Raw genomic sequence first — 17,877 nt, forward strand, 5'->3', positions numbered from 1 at the left:
TAGATGTGTTGCAGAGAAACTTCGTCTGATTAGGTTGTGTGTGGTGTCAAATGAAGCGCGTTTAATTATCATGAATCCCAGACTTTTATGATGACCGGAAGCCGAGAGATTAATTAAAGAAGTTTTCATTTTTGAACGTTATCACCCGAGTACGCCGGCCAGCTGGAAATTCCGATGTTTCCTTTCCGCACTTTGGGAACAGGTAAAAGCATGTTTTAGGGAGATCTTTTTCCGTTTTGGCTTTTTGTGTCAATTTGGACGTTAAATTTTGCATTGCCGCTTAATATCAAGGTAAGCGCTTGATATTTTTCCGTTAAGCGCTTGATATTTTTTCCGTTAATTATAAAGGGGGTTTGCTTTCCTCTATTTGGTTTGCCGTTAGATACCGATAGTCAATTTGCTCTTCGGGTCTCGCTTTGAAAAGTCGTTACCGTTTCCGTAATTCTGCTTTAAATTTTATTATTCACCAGTGATCGGCCGCATATTCCAAGCAGTGAATTTCTGTATAGCTATAGTGCAGTATTATTAGGTTCCAAAAATCTGGAAAAGAGAACACAAAGAATTCCTCATAAGAGTTTTTGAATAAAGGAAAAGACCCGAGCTATCGCCATTGTTGATTAGTCGCTTTCTGTGACATGCAGTCCAGCTACAGTATAAGGTTATTCTGAGTCAGGCGAAATAAATGAACTAATACAAAAAGATAAACCAGAAATTTAACTGAAGCGCCAATCCCTTTCAAATCACCCAATCGCTGTAGACACATCTAAATTCACGTACTTATATCTTATCAGGTAGATAAGAACCGTGCACAGTGTACCTACAATCGGTACACATTGTAGTGCAAATAACCGCCATGAGATCAACGTTTGTGTGCTACTTTTGCATCCTGTTCAAAATTACGATGTCGGCGCTGACTCCCCAAGAGAGATTGTGCCAGAATTTTGGGAGCTGTGACCTTTGCATACAGGCGGAAACGTACTGTGGTTGGTGCTTTCAAGAGGTAAATCTCACTATAGCTATCGAAACGAAATTTAAAATGTATCCATAGCCATAGAGGAAAAATAGTAAAAATCAAGCTATATGCTTGATTCAGATTACTCCGTATTCTAAATGAGTAACCTTTTGTTTCTGTCATATGAATACTCTAATACTGAATCACATTTTTCTTTCACCAATTCTGACTCTTTGTCCTTTGGGGCATGTTTCTAAGTTCGTGGCGCTTTCGGCTAGCGATATACACAGCTTATATATAAAGCAAGTGTATTTTCTATAATAAATCTCGAATCTCTCAAAATAAATTCTATCGGCGTGCTATAGGGGTGTTACACAAACCAAAGGGCATTCATTTTATTCCAGAATGTCGTCAATCCTAGATACATTTTTTTCACCAGTCCACAGAGATCCTTCGGCGTTTTTGTATTGTTAAATTTATATTTTTAACCAAATTGACTGTTTATAAGAAATAAAATCACACAATAAGCATTAGATCGACCAATGAAATTTTAAAAAATGGCAACGATAGATTCATGTCACATCGTGAAGTTGGTCTAAACCAAACAACCCGGCAACCCCCTCCAACCTTTCTTCACGACCCTATCCACATATCTTTTTGTTGTCTCTTTCGGCCTCTTTACCTTCCCTTAAACTTTGCTTCTTTGGGCTTCCTTTCTTCATACTTCATCCACAACTCTCAAACGCAATTTTTCTCCGCTCTGCATATGCCCTCCTTACTCACTACGCTCATAGTACCGCTTACCTCTATAGCCCTTTCATCCCGACCTTTTCCGCTTTATAGAGGTAAAAAAATGCAAACGTTGTAACTACGCTGCGGCGCGACAAGCTCCCAATCAAAGCCAAAATTGATCGGCAGGATACCACTTTTAAAACGGCGATAGTCAAAAAGAAAAGAAGCCCTTTCTAAATTAAGCGTTTACCTTTTATACACATCTACAAAATGAAGAAGCGGTATACGTGAAACCCAACCAGCCGGAGTACCTACCCTTTGCGATACGCTCAGAAATTAAAGCTCTTTAATTAATAACGTTCTTTCTTTTTGTAAGGGCGCTTTTGACGGATGTAATCTCGACTTAATCGGCGGCGGTTATCTGTATTAATTAATTATTGCCGGAGTAACATTCCAAAATTTTGTAATCCAATTAACACCCATGGCCAAATGGAATTCGCAGCTCAATTGGCGAGATCATCCATATCTACCGATATATATGTAAACTGCATGATATGGACTGGTTTTAAGCTTGCTTCAAATTAACATAGGAAACAAAATAATGGCTTAACGTGGCTAAAATTCTAAAATATTAATTTGTCCTCGTCCTTCAAATGACAAGAGCTTTCGGACGAAACAAAGACAATTGGAATATCTGGACGGGAACGGTTGCAAACGGCGGATTAATTGCAGCGTTAATTACGGTAGCAACGACTGAAACACAACTCTAAAAAATTACCTTTATCTTCGATCTTCAACTCATAGAACCAACACAAATACTTTCGGGACGACACTTTCGTAACGAAGCACTTCTTTATACCGGGTGTTCATTCATAGAGCTGGTGAAAACTGGAAAGATTTTTTTTAATTCTACGAGTTGGACGGTATTCAAAAATTTTATACGAGAGCAGAACTAATATTCGAGAAAATAAAGCGTGTTAAGCTAAGGGCGAGTGTTCAAGCAGTTCAAAGTTCGAAATACTTCACTGCAAGGTAAATTATTTTCAATTAACATTAATTGATCGAATTAGAGATTTAATGTTTGTAAGTTTTTTCTTCTAAAACCCTGTTTGAAGAAAATGTGAGCTCCCTAAGGCAGTTCGAGGGGAGACGATGAATTAAGCTTTTTGAGATATTGGTTCCTTGAGTCAAATGAAATTTCTTTTCTCTTTTTTTTGCATTTTAATGACACATTGCAAAAAACATTTTAATAAAGAGCAAATGAATTAAAGTTTATTCAACGGCAAATCAATAAAAAAAGGGAGTGTGAAGCAAAAACGACCTACCTAGTTAATTTTGCTTAAAATTAATTATTGGGAAGTTCATAGATAGCTTTATATCCGACTAAAAGAAGAACCACTTGTAGTATTTTATCAATAGGTCGCCTTTATTTGGGTCTGTCATTGGGGCGAGGAGGTTACTTTTTTGAACTGCAGTACTAATTTAATTTTTCTTGTGTACTTAGAACTTCAAAAGTGACCGATGCGGGCCATTAGAAAGCTTGGTAAGAGACGGCTGCGATAAAAGCAACATATTGCAAAGTTCCGAGGACTCAAAGATCTTGGATATGGAAAATAAAGATTTCAGAGGTGTTACAAACCCGGACAATATCGAGGACTCAATACAACTTAAACCCCAGAAGGTTTCTGTACAGATTAAAGCGAGTAAGTATACATTGATCTGTGATTAATCCACATTTACGCGTTCCAGAGCAACCGATCAACTTTCAGTTCGTTTATCGACCGGCAGAAGATTACCCGTTGGATCTGTACTACCTTATGGACTTAACCGAGACGATGTATAAGGACATAGCAACCATGGCAACCTTGGGTGCCGATCTTACTAAACTTCTCCAGCAGTTATCGAAGAATTTTCGCGTCGCCTTTGGTTACTACTCTGACAAGGTGGCGTTTCCTTTCTCGCGAATGGCACCCCACTTCCTGGAGAACCCCTGTGAGCCCTACGGACAAACCTGCGAGAAGCCCTTCAATTTCGTGCACAAGTTGAACTTCACCAATGACGTGGAGAAATTCGTCAATACGGTACGAAACTGTGCAGTGTCACAGATTTGACGTCTTACAATTGCAGGTGAACGCAAGCAAAACCACGTCAAATTTAGACAACTTGGAAGGCGGAATGGACGCGCTCTTGCAAATTATCTACTGCGAGGACTACATAAAGTGGAGAAAGAACTCGCGAAAATTAATCGTGATCGCCACTGACGGCCTAATGCACTTCGCGGGCGATGGCATTTTGGTTGGGGCCGTTAAGCGAAATACCGGAAAATGTTTCTTGGACCAAGACGGTATCTACAGCCGCTCGCTGGATTACGACTACCCATCCTTGGGAGAGGTCTTTCGCCAGTTGGCGTTTCACAAGGTGAGAGTGGCAATGTTTTGGGAAACTTTTGCTACGTTGATTTAAGATGAACGTGCTTTTCGCGGCCAAAGAGGATGCCCTAAAATACTACGAGAAAGTGATCAAGACACTTCCGTACGTGTCTTCTGTGGGGAAGCTTGCGGAAAAGTCGACTAATGTACTTAATTTGGTCACGGAGGGTTACTTCAATGTCGTTCGGAACGTTTTCTTTGTGGCGCTTGCAAGCGAAAACATCAAAGTTACATTTAAGACCAATTGCAACACGTTGACAGGTTGGAACGTGTCCAGCGCGTGTGATAATGTTGAAGTTGGCAAAGAGTACGTTTTCGACGTAACTTTAGAGGTGGACGCAGTTCCTGACAGGTTAAAGGTAAGATCTGCTAAAACTACAAAGTTGAGGCTATTCAATTATTGTAGAGGGAAACTATTATAATAGAAGAGAAGAATATCGCGGAGAAAATCATAATCGACGTGGAATATATTGGAAAGTGCGAATGTGATGAGGAAACCGAGAAGAACTGTTCGGGAAATGGTGTACACAGGTGCGGAATATGCGAATGTGAAGAGGGATGGTAATGGTGTACATTCTCTACACAAATTTCATGATCCATTTTTCAGGAAGGGAGACAATTGTGAAATCAGTTGCAAAAACCAACGGTTTGAAGAGTGTCGGGAGAAAAATGACACGTACACTTCAGGTACATGCTATGGGCGGTGAGTTGCATTACGCAAAACTGAATCCAGTGTCAATCTTCAATTTTAGAGGCGATTGCGAATGTGGAATGTGTATTTGCGATGAAGGATACACGGGAGAGTTTTGCCAAGATAAGCAGTGCATGATGTAAGTCTAATCTTTAGGTCCCTGAAGCTGGAAAAGTCATTGATGTGACAGTTAGATCTTTATTTGTTTTAAGAAGCTATTTTGGTTGCATAAAATTAGGCGCCCTTCGGAAGGATTTTGTCATTTAAAAGTAGACATAGGGAAAAACAATACACACAAACCCCTATGTCTACTTCTTAATGAATAGCACTTGCCTTTAGTTTGCTCTTTAAATTAAACATTTTGATACACAGGGACAAACAAGGAGACATATGTGGAGGTTTGGTGCGAGGTATTTGCGAGGAAGGAAAGTGTATCTGCAAGGCTGGATTTACCGGTGAAGACTGCTCGTGCCCGACATCAAACAAAAGGTGCAAAGCGCCCGGTAGCGACAGAGTATGTAGCGACGAGGGGACATGCAAATGTGGAGTGTGCGTTTGCAATCAAGACTACAGTGGGGAGTTCTGCGAAATTTGCCCTACTTGCAAGGGATTATGTTCCAATTACGAGGACTGTGTTTTGGAAACAGTTGTAGAGCACAGTTCGACTAAGTGCACAAATGATGGCAAGCCCTTTGTCATCAGAACGTTAAATCAGTCGATTGGTAAACAACCGTCAAAAATGCGTTAATTACCAACGTTTTTCAGCTGTCGACGGCTCAACTTGTCATCTTCGGCACGAGAAGGAAGGTGGATTCATTTGCGATGCACAATTCCGTTACATTATTGGCAAGGACCGAACGGTCGAGCTGGAAATTTACGACGAATGTGCTAAACCAGTACAGGCCGGTGTTGTGATAGGGATTATTATAGGAGCCGTGCTCGGCGCCGGAATCATGGCCATATTGGGGTGGAAAGTGAAGTTAATGAACGACGATAGGCGCGAATATGCGGAATTTAAAAGGGAAATCCAAAGGAATAAGATGCTTGAAGAGAATCCATTGTATAATTCGCCCATTCGCACATACGAAATGCCGATCGAATTGCAAAAATTACGCAGAAACTAGTACTACTAAACTAATGCTTTAGGGCTGTGTTTATAAGGATGTAACACTAAGCTAAATTGTTATTCTGAAGCTGGTGTAAAAGACGATTGTAATGTGTGTTCGCAAAACGGGTCTCGTTTATTATAGAAAAACCAACGTGTTTGATCTAATCCGATTTGATTCGTAGTTTGATTCATTCTTCATTCATTCATTCATTGTAATTGTAACTATTGTAATTAACATAAGATGTAGGGTAATTGTTTTGTATTAGTTGCTTGTCAATTTTTTTGGGTGTTTGCTTTATAAATTTGAATTTGCAAGGCCTGTAAAACAAGGTGCAAGGTTTGTAAAACTAAAATAGACAGTTGAGGGAAGAGCCGTACTTAAGGGTAGGTAACTTTGTTCATTTGTTTGAGATGTCACATACGTAATGCTAAAATACAATTGCGAGAAAACTCCTTTAGCTTAATTAATTTTATCCTGCTTTGACGTAAGGGTTAGATTTATCCTTTGTTATAAGGAAGATTAGTACAGAGTGTTAGGATAGTAACTCACTAGGCAGCCAGTCCCACACACGATTGCCCGCGCTATAGCTCGAAGGTGTGTGGTATTGGTTGCCTAATGCCTAGTGCGTTACTGGTCTCATCCAATTTAGGGCATATTATAGTTTTTGAGTTAAAGTGAAATTTTCCATAGGTGACTTTTATTTATTTTATTTTATTTTTTATTGTATGTAGTTAGAGTGCTATGGCACCTTTCACATTTTGAAATTCAGTTGTGATGTTGTCGGCTTGTGCGACAAGTAAAAACACTGCAATGACATCCCTTCACTCCAGTAATACTACCTACCATTAATGTAATACGGAAGGTACAGGCATTGAATAAGCACTTATTCAATGGTACAGGTAAAAATGACAGCAATATTCATGCTAAGTGTGAGGTACTCCGTATCCATGGTATAAATGGTTAGTCGAGTCATGCAGGTCAACAGCAACCAGATAGTATACTTCAGCGTGAATTCATAAATAAATACTTAATAAAACAATATAAATAAATAGGTAGGTACTCGTACTCGTACTAACCATCAATAGTTACAGACAAGATTGATAATTGATATACACTTTTCAAAACAGAACGAACAAAATAAACATTGAGAAAAAGGGCTCGGAATTTACTAGGTAACCCACGCCAACTCTACACGAAGCTTCGTTGCAAAAATCTCCTAGTCTCGGTCAAAGACTTTTAATGATTGTTTCTTACAGAGCGTTTCGTATTTTTTCCAATTCATTCAGATGTAAGGTGTGCTGCCTAACCGTAGGGGTGTCACCACAACTCTGTTTGTAACTATAGCACCTAATTAAGCGTCCGTCAGTCAGTCCGACGCCTTATCTACTTCTACCGAGTGCAAGGTATTTAGTTCGTTTTTTGCATTAAGTAGCTTATAGCTCGGACACCTCAACCACAAAAAATCTTTTCGATTCATGAGCGCGTGCGCAGACTGCACAATTTAAATTTGCTTATTTATAGAGATCTATTTAAATTTAAGTCACAGATGCTTCTAGTAAAAACAAGTAACTCATATTGTAAAAATCAGATGTGCGCATGCGCAGACCATGCAATGTCTACTTTTTTATTTACGCAGAGATTTTTTTGAAATTTTAACCAGAGATTCGTCTAGTAAAAATTCTACGGTTTCAAAACCGCACATAGTTCGTGCTTACTAAAGTAGTAGTCTTACTTCAGGTCTCTCAAAATAGCGCATAATTTGCGCCTACTGTACCCCTTCTGTTTGTATTTATTAATTTATTTCAAATCATGTAGGCACGTGTTCGGCATAATTTAATCCAGGTGTTATTCATATTATTTACAAGGGTAGTATAATTTAATTCCTGATCTTAATGAAGCGCATAAATGGCGCCTACATTATCCTTCTTGTGGGCCCCTTTTTGTTTGTAGGTATTTATTTCAAATCTTATACGCATTTAACACATTTTATTACAAGGGCGTTCGTGTTTATTACAAATCATGTACAGTCTTGACAAAAGTAATGATCGCCAAGTAGGTAAATCTTGCATCATATACGCAATAACGCAACTAACATTTGAATATAATGTGCTATTTGGAAATGCGAATCAACAAGTTAAGGCATCTCCTGCTTAAAGAAACAGACGGAGTTTGTTGCGTATGCTTCAGAGTTTAGTTACTAGGCGATCTTTACGTTTGTCAATGACCGTACATGTAGGTATAATTTCAGGATGTCAGAACAGCGCATAATTTGCATTTGGCTTATTTATCTAGAGCCTTTTCTTTCGTTATTGTTCGAAATTTTTTACGTATTTAATACCTACATTTAATCTAATCCTATTCCAGGGCCTCAGCACATAATTTTGGCCTAGGCAAGTACTTCGCATTCTCCTCGAGCCTTTTTACTTTTCCGCACCCATACATGGACAAAATCGATCGATTATACTAAAGTTCTGAGAAGTAATAAAATTGAACATCCATGTCACAAATTGCTACATCGATTAGGTATCTACTCCCAATAAAAGGCCAAGTGAAGCATGAGAACTAAATACAATAAAAGGAAAGTGGCGGGTCTCAACAGATGCTAACGTGTGGAAAAGTTATAAGTTTTGAAAAAACTCATTTTTATTTGTAGGTTTCCAAATCTTAGTAAGGGTCCTGCAGAGTGGTTTTATTATAATGTCTTAATGCAGCGCATATAATGTGTGCCTTTTTTATTCTTCTCAACTGTCTCTCTCTTTTCGTTCGTACTTATAAGTACCCCAAATCAGCATATAATTTTATTTCAGGTAACGATGATTTGTAGGTTTTTGATTTGTGTCGACTGTTTAATTCTTTGTTAGTCCATATTTATTCCTAATCTTGTTCGGGCACAGTATGGTGTAATTTTATTCCAGGGTCTCAGAACAGAGCTAGCTGCATAATTTGCGGTTAGTTTGGGCTTCTCAAACTTCTCCTTTTCGTTCATATTTTTTAAAAATGTTGACGTTTTCACACCTTTTAATTCCAAGGGTGTTTGTATTTATTTTAATTCATGTAGGGGTTTAATCTTATTCCATTGTCTCATAATTTTAAACTTTTTCGAATATTTTCAATTTTTTACGGCTGCAAGGTTTAAACGTCTCAAATTTTTCCAAATCTTGTACGTATTTAACATATTTTTATTCCAGGTACGATTGTATTTATTCCAAATCATTTCATTTCTTGTAGTGTCTCAAAATTGTCATTTAATTATTTATTAACCCTCGTATATTAAGTGGGTAAGGTGTAGTGGTGCCATCTAAAGAGCATTTCTGTAAGCTTTTGACGTTAACCTAAAAAAGATTTGGTTTTCTGTAATGTATAATTGACGTGTACAATATGTACAATTAATCAGTATTATATTAACAAATTCTTCAAAAATTCAACAAATTCAATGTTACTGCCGAAATGGAATACTTGAAAAGCGGTCTTAAGTCGGTACTGGGGGGCCCTCAGCCAGGAACACAACCGACGGGGGCCGAAACCGTATGTTGTAAAGTTCCCCCTACAACTGTTTTTAAAATATTGTAAACGTTTCAGGTTGAAAAATTAGTTCATCGAGTCACATCTTCCACATTATTAGAAGACCGACGCAATGCGTGTCGTGCACTTAAAGCTTTATCTAAAAATTATCGTCTCGAAGTTGGGGCGCAAGGAATGGACGCCCTGCGGCAAACTCTCGAAGTTGATCACGCTGATTGCGAAATAATCGGCTACTGCCTGGACACACTGTGTAACATAACGTCGGTGGAGAACTTCGAAGAGGAAAAGGAAGGTGGGGTGCGGTTAAACGTTAATGTCGGCGAGCAATTTACGGAGATGTTTATAAAGAATCCCGATAATGTGTCTTTGGTGCTCAGTTTTTTGGAGGAGTACGATTTTAGAGTACGTTGGCCCGCCGTGAAATTACTGACGTCATTACTGAGCAACAAGCCGAAGGACATACAAGAGATCATACTGGTCAGTCCGATGGGCATATCAAAATTGATGGACTTACTCGCCGACAGCCGAGAGGTGATTAGAAACGACGCCCTGCTGCTTCTAATACAGCTGACGAAGGCAAACGCGAATATTCAGAAGATCGTCGCGTTTGAGAACGCCTTCGATCGGCTGTTCGAGGTGATGCGCGAGGAGGGGTGGTTGGATGGGGGGATTGTCGTCGAGGATTGTCTCCTTTTGATGTTGAATTTGTTGAAGAATAATACGAGCAATATCAATTTCTTCAAGGAGGGCTCCTATATACAGAGGTTGGCGCCGATGTTCGTGATACCGGAGAACATCGAGGAGACGGGCTGGTCCCCACAGAAGGTGTCCAATATTCACTGTGTGTTGCAATTAATTCGCACGTTGGTGTCGCCTCATAATCCTGTGCAGATTACGAGTGTGTGCCAGAAGAATATGAGGAACGCAAATTTGTTAGAGGTTTGTAAGGGTACCTTGCCTTAGTATACAGGGTGGCTTTTTTTTTACTGTGCAGAGCATTTTGCATGTTGCATATAGGTAGGAAATACTGCTTCAAAAGCTGATAGTTTCATTATTATGAATGATATAAAAATATGACTACACATTTTCATATAGAAATTAGTGCTTGAGAAATAATGCAAACTTTTTTAATGGAGGCAGTATTTAATTCGTCATTATTAAATGGCACAGATTTAAATACATGGACTAGACCTTCTCTCAAATTTATTCGAATTACTCAAAATCATTGCAATTGCCCCCTATTTACCCTGTAATCACAGAGATCTCCACAATCCGGCCGACCCTCCATAATCCTTCCACAGTAGGTACCTGAGGCGCGTGGAGTGGGAGTTTGATTGCGGTGCTAAGGGTCCCCGGTTCAAACCTGGGTTTGGCCATGGATATTTCTAAATGTATAGTAGGTTGAGTTGGTAGACCTGCCTGGCGAAACCCCGCCCACTTAAAAGTCAAGGTCAAAAATAAATAAATAATACTGAGCACGCAATTAACTTAATTTTCTAATTTCAAATAAAGATCACAATTTTATCATTCAATTTCTAGCGCACTCGTACAACTTTACAACTCGCCTACATTCTCTTACGTCGATCATGCTTTAAAACAGCCTTACTATTTGAGGCATTATTACACTGACCACAATTTAAACAATATTTTTTGATTTGTCGTGCTTTAATAAATGACAATTTAAATTTGAGAAGGTTGTGTATGTTAATAGGTTACACTTTACGCGAACGCTTAATTGTAGCGTAATTGCACTGATAGCAGTGAACGTTATTCAAAGCGGAGTTTGTCACAGAATGACGTTCATATATTTCTTATTTTTTGGTGTGTAATTGCAATGTTCACAATTAAATACTCAGGAAATATTGTGCATTAGACTAGACGATTATTCTTTAAATGGTCGTCCATTAATCACGTGATGTTTTTAGCTACTTTTAACCCCTATCCCCTGGAGATACGTGGTGAGGTTTAAAACTAACCCCCACTCCCCTACGCAAAATCATGCGTATTTTTAGTACCAAGTATCTTCAAAATTTTCAGAATATTATCGTTAAACACAGGTAAGTATGTATAATCTACGACCCATAACTTATTCTTATTGTTGGTTGTGTAATTGCACTGTTCACAATTAAATACTTTGGAAATATTATGCGTTAGACGACGATTTCGTTAATTATCTATTGGTGGTTGCGTAATTACACTGATCACATTTAAAATTCTTGCAAGTAACGTGATAAAATGTGACGTTTAAACTATCCTTGCTCTTTGAAGTGTAATTACATTGATTGCAAATGAAATTTTTGCAATTGTATTTTTTTACAGCTGTAAAAACTACAATATTCATTACTATTGTGGCCATTGTAAATAAACAAAATGGCGGTCTTATCCCATCAATATTAATTACAATGTGCTGCCACCAGAGGTCTCACTGTTAACCTGAAACGCGAAGACCGGAAGGATGGTAACAATTATAACCTATCAAACTTTCTTTTGTCTGTATACAAAATGCGTATGCCCACGTGAACGTAGTTACTCTCAGTTACATCTATCATTTTTCCCTCGATTTTTCCTTTATTAAGTTCTCTTTTCCTACACTTCGTTTTCTAGACAATTGAAGTTTTGCCCTCACCAACGGATGCGCATAGTCCACATTTTCCCTTTGCAAGCAATAGTTTCACATAATCTGCCCAATTAAACCTATCTGACATGAAAAACTCTAGCTGGGTTGCACAATGGATTCGAATAAACACACAACTGGTTGTTTTACAATGACAAACATTTATTTCGAAACACAAAAAATTAAAGCAAAATCCCCGAAAGAAAGAAAAGCTTTCAAAGCTTGTTTGGACATTTTACCCCGCACGCAGTCGATCGACAAACAAATAAATAAAAAATCTTAACTAGTGTAATGAAGGGGGTTGGCATTTTTAACAAGGGTAATTAAATGGGGACCAGAACCCATTATTAAGATGCGACAAATCTACTGTAAACTCACCTTTCATTAGAAACATCCCTCTGTAATGTACGCGTACGGTCATAAGGGGTAGCATGGCAGCATTCGGTCTGACTGGTCATCTTTTGCGGTCGAGAGTCATGTAAACAAAGATCGCGACTGTATACCCGTGATCATCGCCAATTAGTTAGGTAACTCACCAGGGGGCCTCTCACCCAATCTGGCGCTGAGCTGTCCTGGATCTCCGAACACTCCGATTGGCGATTGGGGTTGAATGAGTCGTTGGAGATGACATCCTGAAGGGTTAAGATGGAGTTCTTACCTATTGGAGAAAGGGTCACGCCTCAGTCAATAAATCAACCACCGTCGATCTCATCTGCGGGTCAAGATCACCCCCTAACTGTTTACTAACTGAGGCCTTAGATTTTTCGTATTGGGCCGACACCACTACCTACTCGAAAGCTATCCGATACCGTGTCATAGACTCATGCACATTATGCACTCTCTGAGCTTAAGAATAGGTCACTCACTCACCACCTACACGTGGGAGACACTCACATTTGAGGGCTGTTATTATACACCAATCCCTTGCGAATCTTTCTTTCTCTGTAATCGGACGCGCGAGTTATACTTCTGACATCACTTTAGCTAACTTGCTTCTGCACAAATTTCAACAACAATCTTCAACTAAACAAACAGGGCTGACTGCCGAAAATTTAGCGTAATAATGTACACGCTCTTTAGCCGTCGCAAAACTAGCAGCCAGCGTTTTTCCTTTGATTCAAATATTTTGAATATCACCACTTCCACTACAGCCAGGGGTCGACAACCTATTGAAACGGAAGAGCCAAAAATTACAATTTACAAAATTTCCCAGTTTTTAAAGAGCCACCAAAATTTTTTGATTCATTATTATAGTATTTGGCTATATAACAGTGCGTCGGTTTTTCTTACATAGCTGATACATGGTAAAAAATATTGGTGGTTCCGGATCTACAGAAATTATTTTTGGATGTACAGGGTGTCCCATTTTTATGATGTCAATAAATATAAAATGTACTGATCTTTTTAAATAGAACATCCTGCATATTTATACTTGTTTCAATGCCATTTGTTCAAAGTGCTATAACTATTCTTTTTCAAATGGAACTACCACTATTTTATTTCGCTATTCGATTGTCTTTTGTGTTCTCTTCAATGTTTATAAGGGGTGCCCTGTGCTTAAACCCCGAAGTTTTTATGTTATTCAATATTTTTCACAAAAGTACCTACTCATTAATTAATTACGTATTTATACATCGGAGTAGGCTGCTATATTAAAAAACAAAAGAATACCAGAAAGTAAACAAGTGTCACAAATTAGATAATTATTTGCTGCAAGTGCACTTTTGATTTCGTAAATAAATAAGATTAATTAAAAAGGCGAATTTCGAACAAATGAACTAATTTGTTTAGATAAATACGGAGAGCCGCAACTTTGTATCAAAAGAGCCGCAGATTGCTTTATGAATTTTCAAATAAATCGCCATCCCGCCGGAACGCGCGAAACGTCCCCACTTCTCAACAAGAAACACGCAATTCTTCGAAACACGTGCGTTCCGTATCGGCGCCAGATGTGCATTTCCTTCAATTTAATTAACCTTTGCTTGATAAACACTTCTTATCGTAAAAGACTGTATAAAAACCGTTTTTAAAGTGGAAACTTGACCAGATGTGTCTTCTTCTAACACACCTTATTTAAATTGAACAATTACAAAGCGATAGAATTTAAGAGAATTATTATATTAGAATTAGATTAGAATTTAACATTTCTAAAAAGGAGAAACATATGAAAATACACATTCAAGTAAAACAAACCCACCAGACGTGCACTTACAAATTGAAATTATAACACATACAGGATCGCCAAATCTTATTGAAGCTGCCGAGACCAAAATAACGTCTGCGTGACGTAGCTACACAACAGTATAAAACTTTTTATTAAGTGTCATTTTTGACAAGAGTCTGGTAAAGTGACAGGAGGCAAAAATTCTAAAAGGAATCTGAAACAATTCTAAAAATGATATAAAATAACAATTGTGTGCATGGGTGTCCGGAAAAAAATTCTAGAAAGTTCTGAAAAATTCTAAAAAATTCTAGAAAATTCTAAACAATTCTAGAAAATTCTACAAAATGTTAGTAGTGATTCTGAAGTGATTTTCTCCTCAATTTGCAGTAGATATTTAAAAAATTGAACGTTTGTAGGCAATATAGCGCCTCATATACCTACCTTAAAACTGTTGTCAAGAAGTGGATATTCATATTTTCCATAAACCATGTTACTCCTCCACGATCCTCGACCTAGTACCTTATTTATGTAACAACTAAACGAACATTTAGCCCTTTGCAGGTTCTCTGTGGCATCCTAATGGAGAGCGGTGTTCCGGCCGATATTCTAACTGAAACGATTAATACCGTGGCCGAAGTCATACGCGGCAATTTAAACAATCAGGAGTACTTCTGTACGGTAAACGCGCCGTCAAATCCTCCGCGACCGGCCATTGTCGTTCTGCTGATGTCAATGGTGAACGAAAAGCAACCGTTTTTGTTGCGCTGTGCGGTTTTGTACTGCTTCGAATGCTTCCTTTTTAAAAACGAAATCGGTCAGCAGCAAGTCGTTCAGACCTTGCTACCGAGCACTAATAACAACAGTAGCTTAACGACGGGACAATTATTGTGCGGGGGTGTTTTTAATTTGGACCCTTTAAGTAATTGGTTTTCATCGGTCGCGCTATCACATACACTAATTGAAAATCCCGCGCAAAAGGAGCAGCTACTTCGTGTGTTACTCGCGACGACTTTAGGCACGCAGCCGGTAAGTTTACTCCACCAGTGCGCCACGTTTCTCCAACAAACCACCAAGTTACAATCGAAAATTGGACTGTTAATGCTACTGGCGACCTGGATGGCACATTGTCCTCCCGCCGTCTCGATGTTCCTGAACGTACCGGGCGCAATGGCCTTCCTAACCGCTCAGTCGTCCGCGACCGAGTTCGACAACAACGAGGAAGTCCTACAAGGCATGTGCGCGTTCCTAATGGGCATTTGCGTCGTGTTCAACGATAACAGCGTACCGAACTACTCCAAAGAGAATTTGTCGCAGTTGATCGAGAAACGTATCGGAATCGAAACCTACATTTCGAAATTGAGCGACATATCGAGGAACGAGATGTACGCGAAGGCCGCGAAACAGCCGCAACTGAAGGCGAAGTACCCCAACGATCTTCTGCTCGAATTCGAGTTCTGTAAACTGTTTAAGGCGCTTGAGAGTACCATCGTTAAAACTTTAGGCGCACAGAAACAGTTATCGAACGGAATGACCGAACTCAGCCTAAGCGAGCAGGAGAACGGGTTGCTGTTGCAGTACAAAGACGTGATTCGCGATCAGGACCGACGTCTACAGGAGCTTCAGCGCGAACTGAGCAAAGTTAGAGCGGAACACAACGATCTCCACGTAAGTGTCAGGGAAATTTCGCTGAAGACAGTACTTTGTTCAGACACGGCGGTAATGTTCACTTATAACCACCGGTGTGCTTGAACAAAGTCCTAGTCTACACGAGTTTTCTGGGTCTTAGGAATAAAGGTCGCGTTGAGCGCTCAGATTCGGGTTAGTAACTTTTTGGCAAACACGCCAGCTCGAGTCTGCTCCGCTTTTAACCACCAAGTAGTTAAAGTCGGAATGCAATCCCGAATTTAAACAGGCGGAAATCAAGAGCTTGGAGTTGAACAACTTTAAAGTTTGACAGTTTAAATATGCAACAAAACTCTTCCCGTAGGTTCAAAGCGAGGAGATACGTATAGCCAACCTGCAACTCCAAGATGAGAACACCTTACTCAAAGCCCAACTGTCGGCGGGTGCCGTGCATCCGTTACCGGATAATGTGCCATTGATCGAAAACGGTGTCGGCGACGACCGCGATTTACTAGCGAAAATAAAGCAGTTAGAGGGAGAGAACTTAGAAAAGGATGCCGAATTGGAGCGTCTACATAAGGATCAGGATGACCTGCTTGAGCTACTCACCGATCAGAGTTCGAGACTGAACGCATTTAAAGCACGACTGCGTGAATTAGGTGAAAATATTGAGGACGATGATGATTCCGATGTAAATTCTATTGATGAAAACGATGTAAAGTAATTAGATTTATGTAATGCGAGGTATGGCTAGTGAAGTGATGTATGAATGTAATAGTTTTAGGGATTAGAAATAACAAATTATTTATACCAATTACAAAGTACTAAATTGTGCGGCTCGAATGGCATTTTATAATTTTTTTCCTTATTTGTATCTGATTCAGATGATATGGAAGTCTATTACTAAAATGCCAATTGATTGTCCTTCCTGTATTTATTTGCATTTATCTGTAATAAAACATCTCTTCCGTTTGTAATATCATTCTTAGCGCGCAGTCTGTCTATGCGTCCCTTTGAGTCGTCAACCATGGCGACACTTAAATTATAGGAAAACTTGCCTGGATGCGAGCCGTAATGAATCGCAACCCAAATGAAAATTAGTAGTTATTCGCCTCAGTGCACCACGCCACTACAACTCGTTTATAAGAAGTTACTGCAAATCGATGAACCTACCAATGAAAGTGAAAATAGATTTTGAGTATGTACAAATCGTTTTGAATAAAATTAAATCTTTGTTATAATTATAGCCCTTATAGTTTGTGTTAAAGGTCACCCATGAAAAAGCACGACCGTCGCTCATCTGGTGGTGTCGACAGCTACTTGTGGTTTTTTAATTTTCCCCCAGATCTCGGCTTGCAAGTATTGAGTGTTGCCTATTTGGCTGTGATGGTTTCCGTGGGGAAGGCTAGAACGCGCAGCAGTGTTCCTTCGACCGTTTCCAGTTTGTGGCCTTTCTGCAGTTATTAAATAAAGGCGTACTCTTATTATTATTACACTTGACTTTCGGCATTGCGCATTATATGGCTAAAGCTACTCCTATATCGAATTTGATGCAATTCAGTACGGATATATCAAATGGGTCTTTCTTATTTTTTGGCCGACATTGCCAATTCACGAACTCCGATTTACAAATTTGATAATGAATCCACCTACCTACAAAATTTGATCGTAATCGGCCCATTCCCAAAGTTAGAAAGTCGCTGGGAGCTCGTTAATAAAGAAGGGTATCTACTGTGACAACATTCGTGGCGTTCGAGAACTTATTGAACGTGATCTCCGATTAACCGTGGAAGAAATTTCATCAGAAGTGGGTATCACCTATGGAAGTGTGCAACGCAGAAGCACTGATCCACTGTGTTTCAGAAAAATTAGTGCTCGATAGGTTCCGAGGTTTGTAGTGTGCTTAACCCCCAGGTTCTACGCTAACTTCACACTACAAGAACCCTGAAATAAAGTAAACCCGACAACGTTTAAAAATGACCACCCGAATGAAGATTCCCTCCAAAATTAAACAAGATCCCGCTTAAATTTGAAAAATGGC

At 39.2% G+C, this 17,877-nt stretch overlaps 2 protein-coding genes across 2 annotated transcripts; both read left to right on the forward strand.

The window, feature by feature from the left end:
- The first annotated feature begins 785 nt into the window (after window positions 1-785).
- On the forward strand, window positions 786-6,365 carry LOC116179806 (integrin beta-nu-like). The gene is made up of 10 exons (XM_031499659.1): window positions 786-1,000; window positions 3,189-3,387; window positions 3,434-3,765; window positions 3,812-4,102; window positions 4,149-4,472; window positions 4,520-4,674; window positions 4,721-4,816; window positions 4,866-4,943; window positions 5,177-5,526; window positions 5,570-6,365. The coding sequence occupies exons 1-10, from the start codon at window positions 854-856 to the stop codon at window positions 5,926-5,928; spliced, it is 2,331 nt and encodes a 776-aa protein (XP_031355519.1). The 5' UTR covers window positions 786-853; the 3' UTR covers window positions 5,929-6,365.
- Window positions 6,366-9,234: 2,869 nt separating this feature from the next.
- LOC116178132 (general vesicular transport factor p115) lies at window positions 9,235-16,808 on the forward strand. The gene is made up of 4 exons (XM_031497524.1): window positions 9,235-9,438; window positions 9,493-10,374; window positions 14,775-15,878; window positions 16,201-16,808. The coding sequence occupies exons 1-4, from the start codon at window positions 9,361-9,363 to the stop codon at window positions 16,558-16,560; spliced, it is 2,424 nt and encodes an 807-aa protein (XP_031353384.1). The 5' UTR covers window positions 9,235-9,360; the 3' UTR covers window positions 16,561-16,808.
- Window positions 16,809-17,877: the final 1,069 nt, after the last annotated feature.

Source organism: Photinus pyralis, unplaced genomic scaffold, assembly GCF_008802855.1.
Source record: "Photinus pyralis isolate 1611_PpyrPB1 unplaced genomic scaffold, Ppyr1.3 Ppyr1.4_LG8, whole genome shotgun sequence".
NCBI classification, from domain to species: Eukaryota; Metazoa; Arthropoda; class Insecta; order Coleoptera; family Lampyridae; genus Photinus; species Photinus pyralis.